The following is a 20603-nucleotide window of genomic DNA, read 5'->3' as shown; positions in this document are numbered from 1 at the left end:
GGGATGTAGACAGCAGAACAGAGAACAGAAAGCAGAAAGAGCAGAGCTCAGAGCGCAGAGAGAGCAGAGCACAGAGAGAGCTGATTGCAGAGAGAGAAGAGCACAGAGAGCAAAGTGCAGAGAAAGTAGCGCACAGAGAGAACAGAGTGCCAGAGCACAGAGAGAAGAGAGCATAGAAAACACAGCGCATAGAGAGCAGAGCGCAGAGAGAACAGAGCACAAAGCCAGCAGAGCAGAGAGAGCAGAGTGCAGAGAACAGAGAGAACAGAGCACAGAGAGAGCAGATTGCAGAGAGTAGAGCATAGAGAGCAGAGAGCAGAGAACAGAGCGCCAGAGCACAGAGAGCAGAGAAAACAGCGTAGAGAGAGCAGCGTGCAGAGAGAACAGAGCACAGAAACAGCAGAGCAGAGAGAGCAGAGCGCAGAGAGAGCAGAGTGCAGAAAACAGAGAGAACAGAGCGCAGAGAGAGCAGATTGCAGAGAGTAGAGCAGAGAGAGCAGAGCGCACAGAGAGCAGAGAAAACAGAGCGCAGAGAGCAAAGAGCAGAGCACAGAGAGAACAGAGCGTGAGAACGCAGAGAGAACAGATCGCAGAGGAACAGAGAGCAGAGAGAGCAGAACACAGAGAGCAGAGTGCAGAGCACAGAGTGCAGAGCACAGAAAGAAGAGCAGAGCGCAGAGAGAACACAGCACAGAGACAGCAGAGCAGAGAGAACAGAGCACAGAGAGAACAGAGCACAAAGACAGCAGAGCGCAGAGTGAGCAGAGAGAACAGAGCAGAACACAGAAAGAACAAAGCACAGAGAACAGAGCGCAAAGAGAACAGAGCACAGAGAAAAAAGCGCAGAGAGAACAGAGCGAACAGAACACAGAGCGCACAAAGAGCAGAGAGTAAAAAGCGAAGAGAGCAGAGCGCAGAGAGAGCAGAGCACAGAGAGAGGCGAGAACAGAGCGCAGCGAGAACAGAGCACAGAGAGCAGAGTGCAGAGAAAGCAGAGCACAGAGAGAGGAGAGAACAGAGCAAAGAGAACAGAGCGCAGAGAACAGAGCGCAGAGAACAGAGCGCAGAGAGATCAGAGTGTAGAACGCAGAGAGCAGATCGCAGACAGAACAGAGCGCCAGAGCACAGAGAGCAGAGAGAGCATATCGCAGAGAGAACAGAGCGCCAGAGAACAGATCGCAGAGAGAGCAGAGCGCATAGAGATCAGAATGCAGACAGCAGAGTGCAGAGAGAGCAGATCGCAGAGAGAACAGAGCGCCAGATCACAGAACGCAGATGGAGCAGAGAGCAGAGCGCAGAGAAGAGAGCGCATAAATAGCAGAGTGCAGCGAGAGCAGAGCGTCAGAGCACAGATCGCAGAGAGAACAGAGCGCCAGAGCACAGAGAGAAGAGAGCATAGAAAACAGAGCGCATAGAGAGCAGAGCGCAGAGAGAACAGAGCACAAAGCCAGCAGAGCAGAGAGAGCAGAGTGCAGAGAACAGAGCACAGAGAGAGCAGATTGCAGAGAGTAGAGCATAGAGAGCAGAGAGCAGAGAACAGAGCGCCAGAGCACAGAGAGCAGAGAAAACAGCGTAGAGAGAGCAGCGTGCAGAGAGAACAGAGCACAGAGACAGCAGAGCAGAGAGAGCAGAGCGCAGAGAGAGCAGAGTGCAGAAAACAGAGAGAACAGAGCGCAGAGAGAGCAGATTGCAGAGAGTAGAGCAGAGAGAGCAGAGCGCACAGAGAGCAGAGAAAACAGAGCGCAGAGAGCAAAGAGCAGAGCACAGAGAGAACAGAGCGTGAGAACGCAGAGAGAAGAGATCGCAGAGGAACAGAGAGCAGAACACAGAGAACAGAGCGCAGAGAGCAGAGTGCAGAGCACAGAAAGAAGAGCAGAGCGCAGAGAACACAGCACAGAGACAGCAGAGCAGAGAGAACAGAGCACAGAGAGAACAGAGCACAAAGACAGCAGAGCGCAGAGTGAGCAGAGAGAACAGAGCAGAACACAGAAAGAACAAAGCACAGAGAACAGAGCGCAAAGAGAACAGAGCACAGAGAAAAAAGCGCAGAGAGAACAGAGCGAACAGAACACAGAGCGCACAAAGAGCAGAGAGTAAAAAGCGAAGAGAGAAGAGCGCAGAGAGAGCAGAGCACAGAGAGAGGCGAAAACAGAGCGCAGCGAGAACAGAGCACAGAGAGCAGAGTGCAGAGAAAGCAGAGCACAGAGAGAGGAGAGAACAGAGCAAAGAGAACAGAGCGCAGAGCGCAGAGAGCAGAGCACAGAGAGATCAGAGTGTAGAACGCAGAGAGCAGATCGCAGACAGAACAGAGCGCCAGAGCACAGAGAGCAGAGAGAGCATATCGCAGAGAGAACAGAGCGCCAGAGAACAGATCGCAGAGAGAGCAGAGCGCATAGAGATCAGAATGCAGACAGCAGAGTGCAGAGAGAGCAGATCGCAGAGAGAACAGAGCGCCAGATCACAGAACGCAGATGGAGCAGAGCGCAGAGAAGAGAGCGCATAAATAGCAGAGCGCAGCGAGAGCAGAGCGTCAGAGCACAGATCGCAGAGAGAACAGAGCGCCAGAGCAGAGAGAAGTAGCGCAGAGAGAACAGAGCGCAGAGAGAACAGAGCGCAGAGAGAACAGAGAGCAGAGCGCAGAGAGAACAGAGCGCAGAGAGAACAGAGCACCAGAGCACATAACGCAGAGAGAGCAGAGCACAGAGAGAATAGAGCACATAACGCAGAGAGACCAGATCGCAGAGGGAGCAGAGCGCAGGGAGAACAGAGCGCCAGAGAACAGATCGCAGAGGCAGTCTACAGTACAGCAGATAACACAAGTCTGTGCAACATGGAGAGGCAGTCTACAGTACAGTAGATAACACAAGAATGTCCAGCATAGTGAGGCAGTCTACAGTACAGCAGATATCACAAGTCTGTGCAACATGGAGAGGCAGTCTACAGTACAGTAGATAACACAAGAATGTCCAGCATAGTGAGGTAGTCTACAGTACAGCAGATAACACAAGTCTGTGCAACATGGAGAGGCAGTCTACAGTACAGTAGATAACACAAGAATGTCCAGCATAGTGAGGCAGTCTACAGTACAGCAGATATCCTGCCATCAGCCTCTACTCAGAGTAAACTGTGTGAGATGACTGACAGCCAGCAGCAATGCACTTCATCCCACTGTACAGCAGCAGTGGTGGTGGTAGAAGACTGGACCTCCTTTGTTGCCCTTATCGGGGTCAGTTTCCAGTGACGGGATGTAGACAGCAGAACAGAGAACAGAAAGCAGAAAGAGCAGAGCTCAGAGAGAACAGAGCACAGAGAGAGCAGAGCACAGAGAGAGCAGAGCACAGAGAGAGCTGATTGCAGAGAGAGAAGAGCACAAAGAGCAAAGCGCAGAGAAAGTAGCGCACAGAGAGAACAGAGCGCCAGAACACAGAGAGAACAGAGCGCCAGAGCACAGAGACAAGAGAGCAGAGAAAACAGAGAGCAGAGAGAACAGAGCGCAGAGAGAACAGAGCACAGAGACAGCAGAGCAGAGTGCAGAGAACAGAGAGAGCAGATTGCAGAGAGAGTAGAGCATAGAGAGCAAAGAGCAGAGAGAGCAGAGCGCAGAGAGAACAGATCGCAGAGGAACAGAGAGCAGAGTGCAGTGCACAGAAAGAACAGAGCAGAGAGAGCAGAACACAGAGAGAACAGAGCGCAGAGAGAGCAGAGTGCAGAGCACAGAAAGAACAGAGCTGAGAGCAGAGCGCAGAGAGAACACAGCACAGAGACAGCAGAGCAGAGAGAACAGAGCACAGAGAAAGCAGAGTGCAGAGTGAGCAGAGAACAGATAGAACAGAGCAGAACACAGAAAGAACAGAGAACAGAGCGCAAAGAGAACATAGCACAGAGAAAAAAGCGCAGAGAGAACAGAGCGAAGAGAGAACAGAGCACAGAGAGAACAGAGCACCAGAGCACATAACGCAGAGAGAGCAGAGCACAGAGAGCAGAGCACAGAGAGAATAGAGCACATAACATAGAGAGAGCAGAGCACAGAGAGCAGAGCACAGAGAGAATAGAGCACATAACGCAGAGAGAGCAGATCGCAGAGGGAGCAGAGCTCAGAGGGAGCAGAGCGCAGGGAGAGCAGAGCGCCAGAGAACAGATCGCAGAGGCAGTCTACAGTACAGCAGATAACACAAATCTGTGCAACATGGAGAGGCAGTCTACAGTACAGTAGATAACACAAGAATGTCCAGCATAGAGAGGCAGTCTACAATACAGCAGATATCACAAGTCTGTGCACATATCCTGCCATCAGCCTCTACTCAGAGTAAACTGTGTGAGATGACTGACAGCCAGCAGCAATGCACTTCATCCCACTGTACAGCAGCAGTGGTGGTGGTAGACTGGACCTCCTTTGTTGCCCTTATCGGGGTCAGTTTCCAGTGACGGGATGTAGACAGCAGAACAGAGAACAGAAAGCAGAAAGAGCAGAGCTCAGAGAGAACAGAGCACAGAGAGAGAAGAGCACAGAGAGAGCTGATTGCAGAGAGAGAAGAGCACAGAGAGCAAAGCGCAGAGAAAGTAGCGCACAGAGAGAACAGAGTGCCAGAGCACAGAAAGAAGAGCGCAGAGAGAACAGAGCGCAGAGAGAACAGAGAGCAGATTGCAGAGAGAGTAGAGTATAGAGAGCAAAGAGCAGAGAGAGCAGAGCACAGAGAGAACAGATCGCAGAGGAAGAGAGAGCAGAGTGCAGTGCACAGAAAGAACAGAGCAGAGAGAGCAGAACACAGAGAGAACAGAGCGCAGAGACAGCAGAGCAGAGAGAACAGAGCACAGAGACAGCAGAGCGCAGAGAGAACAGAGCAGAACACAGAAAGAACAGAGAACAGAGCGCAAAGAGAACATAGCACAGAGAAAAAAGCGCAGAGAGAACAGAGCACAGAGAAAACAGAGCACATAACGCAGAGAGAGCAGAGCACAGAGAGCAGAGCAGAGCACAGAGAGAATAGAGCACATAACGCAGAGAGAGCAGAGCACAGAGAGCAGAGCACAGAGAGAATAGAGCACATAACGCAGAGAGACCAGAGCACAGAGGGAGCAGAGCGCAGGGAGAGCAGAGTGCCAGAGAACAGATCGCAGAGGCAGTCTACAGTACAGCAGATAACACAAATCTGTGCAACATGGAGAGGCAGTCTACAGTACAGTAGATAACACAAGAATGTCCAGCATAGAGAGGCAGTCTACAGTACAGCAGATATCACAAGTCTGTGCACATATCCTGCCATCAGCCTCTACTCAGAGTAAACTGTGTGAGATGACTGACAGCCAGCAGCAATGCACTCCATCCCACTGTACAGCAGCAGTGGTGGTGGTAGAAGACTGGACCTCCTTTGTTGCCCTTATCGGGGTCAATTTCCAGTGACGGGATGTAGACAGCAGAACAGAGAACAGAAAGCAGAAAGAGCAGAGGTCAGAGAGAACAGAGCGCAGAGAGAGCAGAGCACAGAGAGAGCTGATTGCAGAGAGAGAAGAGCACAGAGAGCAAAGTGCAGAGAAAGTAGCGCACAGAGAGAACAGAGTGCCAGAGCACAGAGAGAAGAGAGCATAGAAAACACAGCGCATAGAGAGCAGAGCGTAGAGAGAACAGAGCACAAAGCCAGCAGAGCAGAGAGAGCAGAGTGCAGAGAACAGAGCACAGAGAGAGCAGATTGCAGAGAGTAGAGCATAGAGAGCAGAGAACAGAGCGCCAGATCACAGATGGAGCAGAGAGCAGAGCGCAGAGAAGAGAGCGCATAAATAGCAGAGCGCAGCGAGAGCAGAGCGTCAGAGCACAGATCGCAGAGAACAGAGCGCCAGAACAGAGAGAACAGAGCGCAGAGAGAACAGAGCGCAGAGAGAACAGAGCGCAGAGAGAACAGAGAGCAGAGAGAACAGAGAGCAGAGCGCAGAGAGAGCAGAGCGCAGAGAGAACAGAGCACAGAGAGAACAGAGCACCAGAGCACATAACGCAGAGAGAGCAGAGCACAGAGAGAATAGAGCACATAACGCAGAGAGACCAGATCGCAGAGGGAGCAGAGCGCAGGGAGAGCAGAGCGCCAGAGAACAGATCGCAGAGGCAGTCTACAGTACAGCAGATAACACAAGTCTGTGCAACATGGAGAGGCAGTCTACAGTACAGTAGATAACACAAGAATGTCCAGCATAGTGAGGCAGTCTACAGTACAGCAGATATCCTGCCATCAGCCTCTACTCAGAGTAAACTGTGTGAGATGACTGACAGTCAGCAGCAATGCACTTCATCCCACTGTACAGCAGCAGTGGTGGTGGTGGTAGACTGGACCTCCTTTGTTGCCCTTATCGGGGTCAGTTTCCAGTGACGGGATGTAGACAGCAGAACAGAGAACAGAAAGCAGAAAGAGCAGAGCTCAGAGAGAACAGAGCACAGAGAGAGCAGAGCACAGAGAGAGCTGATTGCAGAGAGAGAAGAGCACAGAGAGCAAAGCGCAGAGAAAGTAGCGCACAGAGAGAACAGAGCGCCAGAGCACAGAGAGAAGAGAGCAGAGAAAACAGAGCGCAGAGAGAACAGAGCACAGAGACAGCAGAGCAGAGTGCAGAGAACAGAGAGAGCAGATTGCAGAGAGAGTAGAGCAAAGAGCAGAGAGCAGAGCGCAGAGAGAACAGATCGCAGAGGAACAGAGAGCAGAGAGAGCAGAGTGCAGTGCACACAAAGAACAGAGCAGAGAGAGCAGAACACAGAGAGAACAGAGCGCAGAGAGAGCAGAGTGCAGAGCACAGAAAGAACAGAGCAGAGAGAGCAGAACACAGAGAGAACAGAGCGCAGAGAGAGCAGAGTGCAGAGCACAGAAAGAACAGAGCTGAGAGAGCAGAGCGCAGAGAGAACACAGCACAGAGACAGCAGAGCAGAGAGAACAGAGCACAGAGACAGCAGAGCGCAGAGTGAGCAGAGAACAGATAGAACAGAGCAGATCACAGAAAGAACAGAGAACAGAGCGCAAAGAGAACATAGCACAGAGAAAAAAGCGCAGAGAGAACACAGCGAAGAGAGAACAGAGCACAGAGCGCACAAAGAGCAGAGAGTAAAAAGTGAAGAGAAGAGCGCAGAGAACAGAGTGCAGAGAGAGGAGAGAACAGAGCACAGAGAGAGCAGCGCGCAGACAGAACAGAGCGCCAGAGCACAGAAAGCAGAGAGAACATATCGCAGAGAGAACAGAGCGCAGAGAGAGCAGAGCACACAGAACAGAGCGCAGAGAGCAGAGCACACAGAACAGAGCGCAGAGAGCAGAGCACACAGAACAGAGCGCAGAGAGCGCAGAGCACACAGAACAGAGCGCACAGAACAGAGCGCAGAGAGAGCAGAGCACACAGAACAGAGCGCAGAGAGAGCAGAGCACACAGAACAGAGCGCAGAGAACAGAGCGCAGAGAGAGCAGAGCACACAGAGCAGAGCGCAAAGAGAGCAGAGCACACAGAACAGAGCGCAGAGAGAGCAGAGCACACAGAACAGAGCGCAGAGAGAGCAGAGCACACAGAACAGAGCGCAGAGAGAGCAGAGCACACAGAACAGAGCGCAGAGAGAGCAGAGCACACAGAACAGAGCGCAGAGAACAGAGCGCAGAGAGAGCAGAGCACACAGAGCAGAGCGCAGAGAGAGCAGAGCACACAGAACAGAGCGCAGAGAGAGCAGAGCACACAGAGCAGAGCGCAGAGAGAGCAGAGCACACAGAGCAGAGCGCAGAGAGAGCAGAGCACACAGAGCAGAGCGCAGAGAGAGCAGAGCACACAGAGCAGAGCGCAGAGAGAGCAGAGCACACAGAGCAGAGCGCAGAGAGAGCAGAGCACACAGAGCAGAGCGCAGAGAGAGCAGAGCACACAGAGCAGAGCGCAGAGAGAGCAGAGCACACAGAGCAGAGCGCAGAGAGAGCAGAGCACACAGAGCAGAGCGCAGAGAGAGCAGAGCACACAGAGCAGAGCGCAGAGAGAGCAGAGCACACAGAGCAGAGCGCAGAGAGAGCAGCGCACACAGAGCAGAGCACACAGAACAGAGCGCAGAGAGAGCAGAGCACACAGAGCAGAGCGCAGAGAGAGCAAAGCACACAGAACAGAGCGCAGAGAGAGCAGCGCACACAGAGCAGAGAATAGAGAGCAGAGCACACAGAGCAGAGCGCAGAGAGAGCAGAGCACACAGAGCAGAGCACACAGAACAGAGCGCAGAGAGAGCAGACCACACAGAGCAGAGCGCAGAGAGAGCAGAGCACACAGAACAGAGCGCAGAGAGAGCAGAGCACGCAGAGCGCAGAGAGAGCAGAGCACACAGAGAGCAGAGCACACAGAGCAGAGCGCAGAGAGCAGAGCACACAGAACAGAGCGCAGAGAGAGCAGAGCACACAGAACAGAGCGCAGAGAGAGCAGAGCACACAGAGCAGAGCGCAGAGAGAGCAGAGCACACAGAACAGAGCGCAGAGAGAGCAGAGCACACAGAACAGAGCGCAGAGAGAGCAGAGCACACAGAGCAGAGCGCAGAGAGAGCAGAGCACACAGAGCAGAGAATAGAGCGCAGAGAGAGCAGAGCACACAGAACAGAGCGCAGAGAGAGCAGAGCACACAGAGCAGAGCGCAGAGAGAGCAGAGCACACAGAGCAGAGCGCAGAGAGAGCAGAGCACACAGAGCAGAGCGCAGAGAGAGCAGAGCACACAGAGCAGAGCGCAGAGAGCAGAGCACACAGAGCAGAGCGCAGAGAGAGCAGAGCACACAGAGCAGAGCGCAGAGAGAGCAGAGCACACAGAGCAGAGCGCAGAGAGCAGAGCACACAGAGCAGAGCGCAGAGAGAGCAGAGCACACAGAGCAGAGCGCAGAGAGAGCAGAGCACACAGAGCAGAGCGCAGAGAGAGCAGAGCACACAGAGCAGAGCGCAGAGAGAGCAGAGCACACAGAGCAGAGCGCAGAGAGAGCAGAGCACACAGAGCAGAGCGCAGAGAGAGCAGCGCACACAGAGCAGAGCACACAGAACAGAGCGCAGAGAGAGCAGAGCACACAGAACAGAGTGCAGAGAGAACAGAGCACACAGAGCAGAGCGCAGAGAGAGCAAAGCACACAGAACAGAGCGCAGAGAGAGCAGAGCACACAGAGCAGAGAATAGAGAGCAGAGCACACAGAGCAGAGCGCAGAGAGAGCAGAGCACACAGAGCAGAGCACACAGAACAGAGCGCAGAGAGAGCAGAGCACACAGAGCAGAGCGCAGAGAGAGCAGAGCACACAGAACAGAGCGCAGAGAGAGCAGAGCACACAGAGCAGAGCACACAGAGCAGAGCGCAGAGAGCAGAGCACACAGAACAGAGCGCAGAGAGAGCAGAGCACACAGAACAGAGCGCAGAGAGAGCAGAGCACACAGAGCAGAGCGCAGAGAGAGCAGAGCACACAGAGCAGAGCGCAGAGAGAGCAGAGCACACAGAGCAGAGCGCAGAGAGCAGAGCACACAGAACAGAGCGCAGAGAGAGCAGAGCACACAGAACAGAGCGCAGAGAGAGCAGAGCACACAGAGCAGAGCGCAGAGAGCAGAGCACACAGAACAGAGCGCAGAGAGAGCAGAGCACACAGAACAGAGCGCAGAGAGAGCAGAGCACACAGAGCAGAGCGCAGAGAGCAGAGCACACAGAACAGAGCGCAGAGAGAGCAGAGCACACAGAACAGAGCGCAGAGAGAGCAGAGCACACAGAGCAGAGCGCAGAGAGCAGAGCACACAGAACAGAGCGCAGAGAGAGCAGAGCACACAGAACAGAGCGCAGAGAGAGCAGAGCACACAGAGCAGAGCACAGAGAGAGCAGAGCACACAGAGCAGAGAATAGAGCGCAGAGAGAGCAGAGCACACAGAACAGAGCGCAGAGAGAGCAGAGCACACAGAGCAGAGCGCAGAGAGAGCAGAGCACACAGAGCAGAGCGCAGAGAGCAGAGCACACAGAGCAGAGCGCAGAGAGAGCAGAGCACACAGAACAGAGCGCAGAGAGAGCAGAGCACACAGAGCAGAGCTCGCCTAGTATATCTGACAGCATTCAGCGGGAGCCGGTGGTTGCCATGGTAACAGGCGTGGGGAGGTCTCACGCTTGCGTCGCATGCTGGCCTCGGGGAGCAGATGTGAGATGGAATCCTGGCCGCTCTGACACGATCAGCAGTCCGCACCCCCGGCCGAGTGACGGCGACTCCGGAGCTGCAGTACGTTGCACCGTCCACCACACATGTATTCACCCCGGCGCTGCCCGTCCTCTCAGTGTAATGCCCCCTTTTCCCTCGCTCCGCAGGGGTTCCCCAGCCGACGGCTCACTGGCTCCATCACACGGGCTTGAAGCCACCCAAGCCCGACCCGACCGGCAGCTCCATCATTCCTGGCTGCAGGAGCGCGGACAATGACCGGTAAGGATGATGGTGGCTCTGTGTGGGGGGCTGGTGGTCGGGGACAGTGTGTCCTCTGTAGCTGGAGGAAGTCGTCAGTCACTGTGGTCCTGCGTGATGAGAGGAAAATGTCGCCTCTGTGCTCGGAGGTGGCGGAGCATCTGTGGGGCTGATACCGGGGACAGGGGTGTGCGCCGGACCGACCAGATGTGCGCGGGTCACTCATTCGGCACAGGTGTCTGACGTCACAGGTGGGCACTCCGGGCCATCGGGGTCTCTGCTGGGGTACGGTCACACATCGGCTATGTCTGTGTGCACACATACAGGGGTCTCCTCTGTTCTTGGGGTCGCGGATACTGCAGCCCTGTATGCACAGCTGTACAGTATGCCTGTGTACACACTAAGTTGTAAAGTATCAGGGCATTCCGGCTCCTGTTCGGTCTCACTGCCCCCGGTGTATGACCCCTGGCCCCTCACCCCGATGTATACATCCAGATCCTTGCCCCCAGGTGTATGACCCCCGGCCCCTCACCCCGATGTATACATCCAGATCCTTGCCCCCAGGTGTATGACCCCCGGCCCCTCACCCCGATGTATACATCCAGATCCTTGCCCCCAGGTGTATGACCCCCGGCCCCTCACCCCGATGTATACATCCAGATCCTTGCCCCCGGTGTAGTATAACCCCCAGCCCCTCACCCACGGTATATAATACATACAGATCCTTGCCCCCGGTGTATAACCCCCAGCCCCTCACCCACGGTATATAATACATCCAGATCCTTTCCCCCAGGTGTATGACCCCCAGCCCCTCACCCACGATGTATACATCCAGATCCTTGCCGCCCCCCGGTGTAGTATAACCCCCAGCCCCTCACCCACGGTATATAATACATACAGATCCTTGCCACCCGGTGTATAACCCCTAGCCCCTCACCTACGATGTATGCATCCAGATCTTTCCCCCCCCCTCGGTGTATAACCCCAGCCCCTTGCCCCGATATATACATCCGAATCCTTGCCCCCGGTGTATAACCCCTGGCCCCTTGCCCCCTATGTATACATCCAGATCCTTGCCCCCTGGTGTATAACTCCAGCCCCTCACCCACGATATATACATCCAGATCCTTACCACCCGGTGTATAACCCCCAGCCCCTCACCCACGATGTATGCATCCAGATCTCCCCCCCCCCCCCCCTCGGTATATAACCCCCGGCCCCTTGCCCCGATATATACATCCGAATCCTTGCCCCCTGTGTATAAACCTTGACTCTTCGCCCTGCAGTGTATAATCCCCGGCCCCTTACCCCCCAATGTATACGTCCAGATCCTTGCCCCCCTGCACAAACCTTGACGCCTCGTCGCCCAGTGTATAACCCCTGGCCCCTGATGTATACATCCAGATTCTTGCCCCTCGGTGTATAACCCCTCGCCCCGATGTATACATCCAGATCCTCACCCCCCCATGTATAAACCCCACGATTTATAACTTTCGGCCTCTCACCTCCAGTATATGACGGCCTGCCTCTTCGCCTCATCCTCGTATGTATTGTCTGTTTCCTCACCTCCTGGTGGTGAAGAACACACCAGTACCAGCGCTGTTCTGTAATAAGGGGCCACTGGTGTAACACGTCTGTTCCTGACATTATTCCTACCTATATACAGTGTCTACAAGTAGTATTCAACCCCCTGCAGATTTAGCAGGTTTGATAAGATGCAAATAAGTTAGAGCCTTCAAACTTCACACAAGAGCAGGATTTATTAACAGATGCATAAATCTTACAAACCAACAAGTTATGTTGCTCAGTTAAATTTTAATACATTTTCAACATAAAAGTGTGGGTCAATTATTATTCAACCCCTAGGTTTAATATTTTGTGGAATAAACCTTGTTTGCAATTACAGCTAATATTCGTCTTTTATAAGACCTGATCAGGCCGTCACAGGTCTCTGGAGTTATCTTGGCCCACTCCTCCATGCAGATCTTCTCCAAGTTATCTAGGTTCTTTGGGTGTCTCATGTGGACTTTAATCTTGAGCTCCTTCCACAAGTTTTCAATTGGGTTAAGGTCAGGAGACTGACTAGGCCACTGCAACACCTTGATTTTTTCCCTCTGGAACCAGGCCTTGGTTTTCTTGGCTGTGTGCTTTGGGTCGTTGTCTTGTTGGAAGATGAAATGACGACCCATCTTAAGATCCATGATGGAGGTGCGGAGGTTCTTGGCCAAAATCTCCAGGTAGGCCGTGCTATCCATCTTCCCATGGATGCGGACCAGATGGCCAGGCCCCTTGGCTGAGAAACAGCCCCACAGCATGGTGCTGCCACCACCATGCTTGACTGTAGGGATGGTATTCTTGGGGTCGTATGCAGTGCCATCCAGTCTCCAAACGTCACGTGTGTGGTTGGCACCAAAGATCTCGATCTTGGTCTCATCAGACCAGAGAACCTTGAACCAGTCTGTCTCAGAGTCCTCCAAGTGATCATGAGCAAACTGTAGACGAGCCTTGACGTGACGCTTTGAAAGTAAAGGTACCTTACGGGCTCGTCTGGAACGGAGACCATTGCGGTGGAGTACGTTACTTATGGTATTGACTGAAACCAATGTCCCCACTGCCATGAGATCTTCCCGGAGCTCCTTCCTTGTTGTCCTTGGGTTAGCCTTGACTCTTCGGACAAGCCTGGCCTCGGCACGGGTGGAAACTTTCAAAGGCTGTCCAGGCCGTGGAAGGCTAACAGCAGTTCCATAAGCCTTCCACTTCCAGATGATGCTCCCAACAGTGGAGACAGGTAGGCCCAACTCCTTGGAAAGGGTTTTGTACCCCTTGCCAGCCTTGTGACCCTCCACGATCTTGTCTCTGATGGCCTTGGAATGCTCCTTTGTCTTTCCCATGTTGACCATGTATGAGTGCTGTTCACAAGTTTGGGGAGGGTCTTAAATAGTCAGAAAAGGCTGGAAAAAGAGATAATTAATCCAAACATGTGAAGCTCATTGTTCTTTGTGCCTGAAATACTTCTTAATACTTTAGGGGAACCAAACAGAATTCTGGTGGTTTGAGGGGTTGAATAATAAATGACCCTCTGAATAAACTTTTCACAATTTAAAAAAAAATTAAACAAAGAAATAACATTCTTTTTTGCTGCAGTGCATTTCACACTTCCAGGCTGATCTACAGTCCAAATGTCACAATGCCAAGTTAATTCCGAATGTGTAAACCTGCTAAATCTGCAGGGGATTGAATACTACTTGTAGGCACTGTATGCCCCCATTACCTGAGCGTGATGATATTGAGAAGTGGAAGGAACCGCAGAAGGCAGCCAGGCAGTGGAGACCATGTAATATTACAGAACGGGGGGGGGGGGGGGGGGGAGGGGCTGACTGCTTAGGAGCAGAGGATAGAAAAGTCACCGAACCTCTGCTGACCCCTTGACTCCAGAGTCCAGACCTCCTCTGGGATTGACATCAGCACAAACACTGCGCTCCCGCTGGGAGCTTCATGGCTGAGCAGCTGCATGCAGCCGTAAATCACCAAGCACAATGCCAAGCATCAGATAGAGTGGTGTAAAGCCGCCCCACCTTGGACTCTGGTGGAAATGCATTCTGTGTAGTGGTGAATCGCTCTTCTCTATCTGGTGTATGATGGATGAGTCTGGGTTGGTGAATGTTACCCCCCTTACTGCATTGTGCCTGCTGTACAGTTTGCTGTAGAAGGGTCATGCTATGGCCTTGTTATCAGGGGTCGGCCTCAGCTCATTAGTTCTAGTGATGGGGCATCTAAATCTTCAGCACAAGACATTGTGGACCATTGTAGCTTCAGCTTTGTGGGAACAGTTTGGGGAAGGCCCTTTTCTGTTCCCCATGACGGTGCCCAGAGCACAAGGTCCATACAGCCATGGAAGAACGTGAGCGGCCGCTCAGCCCATCCAAGAACGGAGACTTTGAGCCCGGCCTCCCCCAACATCAGGATCTTATCTCACAAATGCTCTTCTGGATGAAGGGGCAAAAGTCTCCAGACACCTCCAAAATCTAGTAAAAAACCTTCCCAGAAAAGCAGGAGCTTTAATATCTGCATAGAGGACAACTCCATATTATGTCTATGGATATAGAATGGGCGATCAGAAAAGCTCCGGGAGGTGGGGGAGGGGGGCACATAGTTTTCTCCCTGGACATCCGGGGGTCTCTGATGAGAGGCCGCTGTATACACATGTGCGTTTTGTATATGGCATCTATTGGTACTGATTTGATTGTGAGCGCTTTGGGTAACTGAGGATTGTGGGGATCCACATAACTCTTGTGTGACACTGGGTGTCCCGTGAGTGACCCCGTTGTAGTTGACGGTGGTCTCCATTCTTGGCTGCTCGTCTTGTGCTCACTAGTTTTGCCGCTGTCTCTGTGTGCGGTGGGATGTGATCAGCGATGCAGGGTGTGATGATGACTGGTCCTACCTGGATTAATCAGCCACATCAGGGTGTGCCGGTAACTGGCCGCTCTCAGAATGGGCAGCAGATGTGATCCGTATTGTGCCTGTGCTGATTGTGGACACCATTAATATTCATATCAGACGAGAAAACAACAACAGCGGCAGCAGAACAACAATAATTAGCAGCTGCTCAGCCCACCACACCGTCCCCCGAGAACCGGGCCAGGTAATAACAGAAATGGGGCCAAAACCAGCACCCACAGCGGCCATAATAATAATAATAAATTTTATTTTTATAGCGCCGACATATTCCGCAGCACTTTACACTTCAGAGGGGATTTGTACAGACAATAGACATTACAGCATAACAATAATCACATACAGTAGATTATAACAAATACCAAGAGGAGTGAGGGCCCTGCTCGCAAGCTTACAGTCTTTGAGGAAAGCGGTAGACACGAAAGGTGGGTGGTAACAGTTGCCCTGATTGTATGGACCAGCCATAATGTTAAGTGTGTAACAGTACAGACACAGAGGGCTAATGGATGCATAAAGCATGTGGGAACATGATGCTGGGAACCTGGTTATGGTAAAACTTTTGGCTCTGCCACACAGGGATAGATTAGGTTAATGTGTTGAGGCGATAGGCCAGTCTGAATAAATGCGTTTTCAGGACACGCTTAAAATTGTGGGGATTGGGGACTAATCGTATTGACCTGGGAAGTGCATTCCAAAGAATTGGCGCCGCACATGTAAAGTCTTGGAGACGGGAGTGGGAGGTTCTGACTATTGAGGATACTAACCTCAGGTCATCAGCAGAACGGAGGGCGCGGGTAGGGTGGTATACTGAAACAAGGGAGGAGATGTAGGGTGGTGCTGAGCCATGGAGGGCTTTGTGAGTGAGGGTAATAAGTTTATACTGAATTCTGGAGTGGATGGGTAGCCAGTGTAATGACTGGCACAAGGTAGAGGCATCGGTGTAACGATTGGCGAGGAATATGATCCTGGCTGCAGCATTCAAGACAGATTGGAGAGGGGAGAGTTTGGTAAGAGGGAGACCGATTAGAAGAGAGTTACAATAGTCGAGACGAGAATGAATAAGAGAAACAGTAAGAGTTTTTGCAGAGTCAAAAGTAAGAAAAGGTCGAATTCTAGAAATGTTTTTGAGGTGCAGATGACAAGAGCGAGCCAGTGATCGAATGTGGGGGGCAAAGGAAAGCTCGGAATCAAGTATGACCCCAAGACAACAGGCATGTTGCTGGGGAGTAATAGTGGAACCACACACAGAAATGGCAATGTCGGGTATAGGTACATTAGTAGAGGGAGGAAACACCAGGAGTTCAGTCTTTGACAGGTTCAGTTTCAGATATAGTGAGGACATGATATTAGACACAGCGTTTAGACAATCGCCAGTGTTTTATAGAAATGCTGGCGTGATGTCAGGAGAAGAAGCGTATAATTGGGTGTCATCAGCATAGAGATGGTACTGGAAACCAAATCTACTGATTGTTTGACCAATAGGGGCAGTGTACAAGGAGAAGAGGAGGGGGCCTAGAACCGATCCTTGAGGAACCCCAACAGTAAGGGGAAGGTGAGAGGAGGAGGAACCGGCAAAAGAAACAGTAAAGGAGCGGTCGGAGAGATAGGAGGAGAACCAGGAGAGAACGGTGTCCTTGAGGCCAATGGAATGGAGCATAGTGAGGAGGAGCTGATGATCCACAGTGTCGAATGCTGCAGAGAGATCCAAGAGAATTAGCATGGAGTAATGACCATTTGATTTAGCTGTTAGCAGATCATTAGAGACTTTAGTGAGGGCAGTTTCAGTGGAGTGTAAAGAGCGGAAACCGGATTGGAGAGGGTCGAGAACAGAGTTTTCTGAGAGATAGCGGATAAGACGGGAGTGGACCAGGCATTCCAGGAGTTTAGAGATGAAGGGAAGATTAGAGACAGGTCTATAGTTAGCGGCACAGTTTTGGTCGAGGGATGGTTTTTTAAGTAGTGGATGTATGATGGCATGCTTAAATGAGGAGGGAAAAATACCAGAAGAGAGAGAGAGGTTAAATATTTTAGTTAGGTGAGGGGTGACAGCAGGGGAAAGGGACTGGAGGAGATGTGACGGAAATGGGTCACTGGTGCAAGTAGTTGGGCGAGAAGATGCAAGGAGCCTGCTTACTTCTTCTGTGACTGGTTCAAAATCAGAGAGTGCGTTAGATGCAGTGGGGGAGGGAGGACAGTGCATGGTATGAGGGGATTTGGAGATAATTTCCTGTCGGATCTGGTCAATTTTTTCTTTGAAGTAATTGGCCAGATCGTCAGCTCGGAGCTCCGTGGTTGGGGCCTGTACTCTTGGATTGAGTAGAGAATGAAAAGTGTCAAAGAGACGTTTCGGGTTATTGGACAGTGAGGTGATGAGGGTGTTGAAATAGGTTTGTTTGGAGAGGTGAAGGGCAGTGTTGTATGTTCTAAGCATAAACTTAAAATGGATGAAATCTTCGTGTAGATTGGATTTTCTCCACAGACGTTTGGCGCACCTGGAGCACCCGCTGCAGGAAACGTGTTTGCACCGTGTGCCAGGGTTGTCGCCGTCTGTGTTGTGGTGTTCTATGTATAGGAGGTACATATTCATCCAGGGCAGTTTGAAGTGTTTCATTGTAATGCTTCAATGCAGAATCAGGACAGGAGAGGGAGGAGATAGGGGCCAATGAAGACTGCAAGTTCTTCAGAAGTTTCTGGGTGTTAATGGCCTGTATGTTTCTATAAGTCTGGACAGTGGGGGTGACCTGAGCAGCCTGGCAGTTCTGTATAGAGAATGAAAGAAGATTGTGGTCAGAGAGCGGGAGAGGGGAGTTTGCAAAATCATCCACTGCACAAAGCCGAGAGAAGACCAAGTCGAGGGAGTTTCCGTCTTCATGCGTTGGAGAATTAGTAAGCTGCGAAAGGCCAAATGAGGAGGTTAGAGATAAAAGGTGAGTAGCAGATGGGGAGAGGGGAAGAGCAATGGGGATGTTGAAATCACCCATGATGAGGGTAGGGATGTCACAGGAGAGAAAATGTGGAAGCCAAGTGGCAAAATGATCCAGGAACTGATGGGAGGGGCCGGGAGGACGATACACCACCGCCACTCGCATGGAGAAGGGGGTGTAGAGTCTGACGGCATTGACCTCAAAAGAAGGGAAGACAAGTGAGGGTACTTGAGGGATAACCTGAAAGGTACATTTTGGTGATAGGAGCAGACCAATGCCTCCACCTGCTCTATTGTCTGATCTTGGGGTATGAGAGAAGTGTAGCCCCCCGTATGAAAGAGCAGCAGCAGCGGTAGTATCTGACTGCTGGATCCAGGTTTCAGTAAGAGCCAGGAGGTTAAGAGAATTAGAAAGGAAGAAGTCATGAATGAAGGAGAGTTTGTTACACACTGAGCGAGAATTCCAAAGTGCACAATTAAGAGAGACAGATGGCATGCAGGGAATATTAATAAGATTAGAGGGGTTTCTGAGTGTAGCAGTTGGGGGGTTTGACTTTCTATAACATGGGGGACCAGGGTTGGGAGCAATGTCTCCTGCGACTAGGAGAAGGAGGATAGAAAGAGTGAGCAGATGGTTAAGTGATTTGTGAGAGCGTCTCTGGTGTTGAATGGTGGGACTGCCTGGATCTGTGCAATTTAACAATGTGAAAAGAGCGTGAGTGCTATACATAGGAGAGGAAAGAAGCGAGGGGCCAATATGGATGGAGTGTAGAGAGTTAATGCCAGGGCGGTGGATGTGTGTGAATGCAGCGGCCAGGATATAAATTACACAAATGCATATGGTATATATTTGTTGTACTCCAAATGGCCATGGCAAACATCAACCTAAACACCATGACATTGTGGGCTTTATATAGTGATATAAAGTATACTGGTATAACCCGAGCATCTCCTGTATGTACAGCTGGTATAACCTGGGAGTCTCCTGTATATAATGATATATGTACAGCCGGTATAACCTGGGTATCACCTGTATATAATGATATATGTACAGCCGGTATAACCTGGGTATCACCTGTATATAATGATATATCTACAGCCGGTATAACCTGGGTATCACCTGTATATAATGATATATGTACAGCCGGTATAACCTGAGTATCACCTGTATATAATGATATATGTACAGCCGGTATAACCTGGGTATCACCTGTATATAATGATATATGTACAGCCGGTATAACCTGAGTATCACCTGTATATAATGATATATGTACAGCCGGTATAACCTGGGTATCACCTGTATATAATGATATATGTACAGCCGGTATAACCTGGGTATCACCTGTATATAATGATATATGTACAGCCGGTATAACCTGGGTATCTCCTGTATATAATTATATATGTACAGCCGGTATAACCTGGGTATCTCCTGTATATAATTATATATGTGCACAGCTGGTATAACCTGGGCATCTCCTGTGTATAATTATATATGTACACAGCTGGTATAACCTGGGCATCTCCTGTATATAATTATATATGTACAGCTGGCATAACCTGGGTATCTCCTGTGTATATATAATTATATATGTACAGCTGGTGTAACCTGGGTATCTCCTGTATATATAATTATATACAGTATGTACAGCTGGTATAACCTGGGCATCTCCTGTATATAATTATATATGTACAGCTGGTATAACCTGGGCATCTCCTGTATATAATTATATATGTACAGCTGGTATAACCTGGGTATCTCCTGTATATATAATTATATATGTACAGCTGGTATAACCTGGGCATCTCCTGTATATATAATTATATATGTACAGCTGGTATAACCTGGGCATCTCCTGTATATATAATTATATATGTACAGCTGGTATAACCTGGGCATCTCCTGTATATATAATTATATATGTACAGCTGGTATAACCTGGGCATCTCCTGTATATATAATTATATATGTACAGCTGGTATAACCTGGGCATCTCCTGTATATATAATTATATATGTACAGCTGGTATAACCTGGGCATCTCCTGTATATATAATTATACATGTACAGCTGGTATAACCTGGGCATCTCCTGCATATAATTATACATGTACAGCTGGTATAACCTGGGCATCTCCTGCATATAATTATACATGTACAGCTGGCATAACCTGGGCATCTCGTGTATATAATTATGTATGTACAGCTGGCATAACCTGGGCATCTCCTGTATATAATTATGCAGTCACACGTCTGGACCCCGAGAGTGTCCTAGGCTATGTTGTGAGGTGAAATTTTACCCCGCGCGTTCCAATTCACCAAACAATTTTGCCCCTATCTACATAATGGGGAAAAAGTGTGTGTGTGTCAAGCCCCGCCCCTCATTATGATGTCATAATGGTTGCCATGGCGACGCTGATGTCATGATAGGTTGCAAGCCCCGTCACTCACTATGATGTCATAATGATTGACTATGGGATGGAGCATGTGTGATGGGTATATAGGCACGGGACTATGGGATGGCGGATATGTATGATGAGTATATGGGCATGGGACTATGAGATGAAGGATGTGTGATGGGTATATGGGCATGGGACTATGGGATGGAGAATATGTATGATGGGTATATGGGCATGGGACTATGGGATGGAGGATGTGTGATGGGTATATGGGCATGGGACTATGGGATGGAGAATATGTATGATGGGTATATGGGCATGGGACTATGGGATGGAGGATGTGTGATGGGTATATGGGCACTAGACTATGGGATGGAGGATAGGTATGTTGGGTATATGGGCACGGGACTATGGGATGGAGGATAATTATAATTTGT

General features: G+C 50.7%; 3 protein-coding genes across 4 annotated transcripts in view; all 3 read left to right on the top strand.

Annotated features, from left to right (window-relative positions):
- Positions 1–301: 301 nt before the first annotated feature.
- LOC141070169 (uncharacterized) lies at positions 302–1403 on the top strand (the record flags this gene model as incomplete). The annotated part of the gene is made up of 1 exon (XM_073559483.1): positions 302–1403. A coding segment is annotated over one exon (1017 nt), but the record flags the coding sequence as incomplete, so codon positions are not given.
- Positions 1404–1789: 386 nt separating this feature from the next.
- LOC141070153 (uncharacterized) lies at positions 1790–10409 on the top strand (the record flags this gene model as incomplete). The annotated part of the gene is made up of 3 exons (XM_073559481.1): positions 1790–2275; positions 7922–7985; positions 10294–10409. Coding segments are annotated over 3 exons (666 nt in total), but the record flags the coding sequence as incomplete, so codon positions are not given.
- DAB2IP (DAB2 interacting protein) overlaps positions 10082–20603 on the top strand; it is a 300678-nt gene continuing 290156 nt past the window's right edge. For both annotated transcript variants that reach the window (XM_073558777.1, XM_073558770.1), the window contains exons 1-2: positions 10082–10207; positions 10294–10405. The gene's annotated coding sequence lies outside the window, so the exon portion shown is untranslated. The remainder of the gene's footprint in view (positions 10208–10293; positions 10406–20603) is intronic.

The sequence above is a fragment of the Dendrobates tinctorius genome, unplaced genomic scaffold (genome assembly GCF_039654945.1).
Source record: "Dendrobates tinctorius isolate UK_male_01 unplaced genomic scaffold, ASM3965494v1 ptg000013l, whole genome shotgun sequence".
NCBI classification, from domain to species: Eukaryota; Metazoa; Chordata; class Amphibia; order Anura; family Dendrobatidae; genus Dendrobates; species Dendrobates tinctorius.
This window is presented reverse-complemented; position numbering and strand designations above follow the sequence as displayed.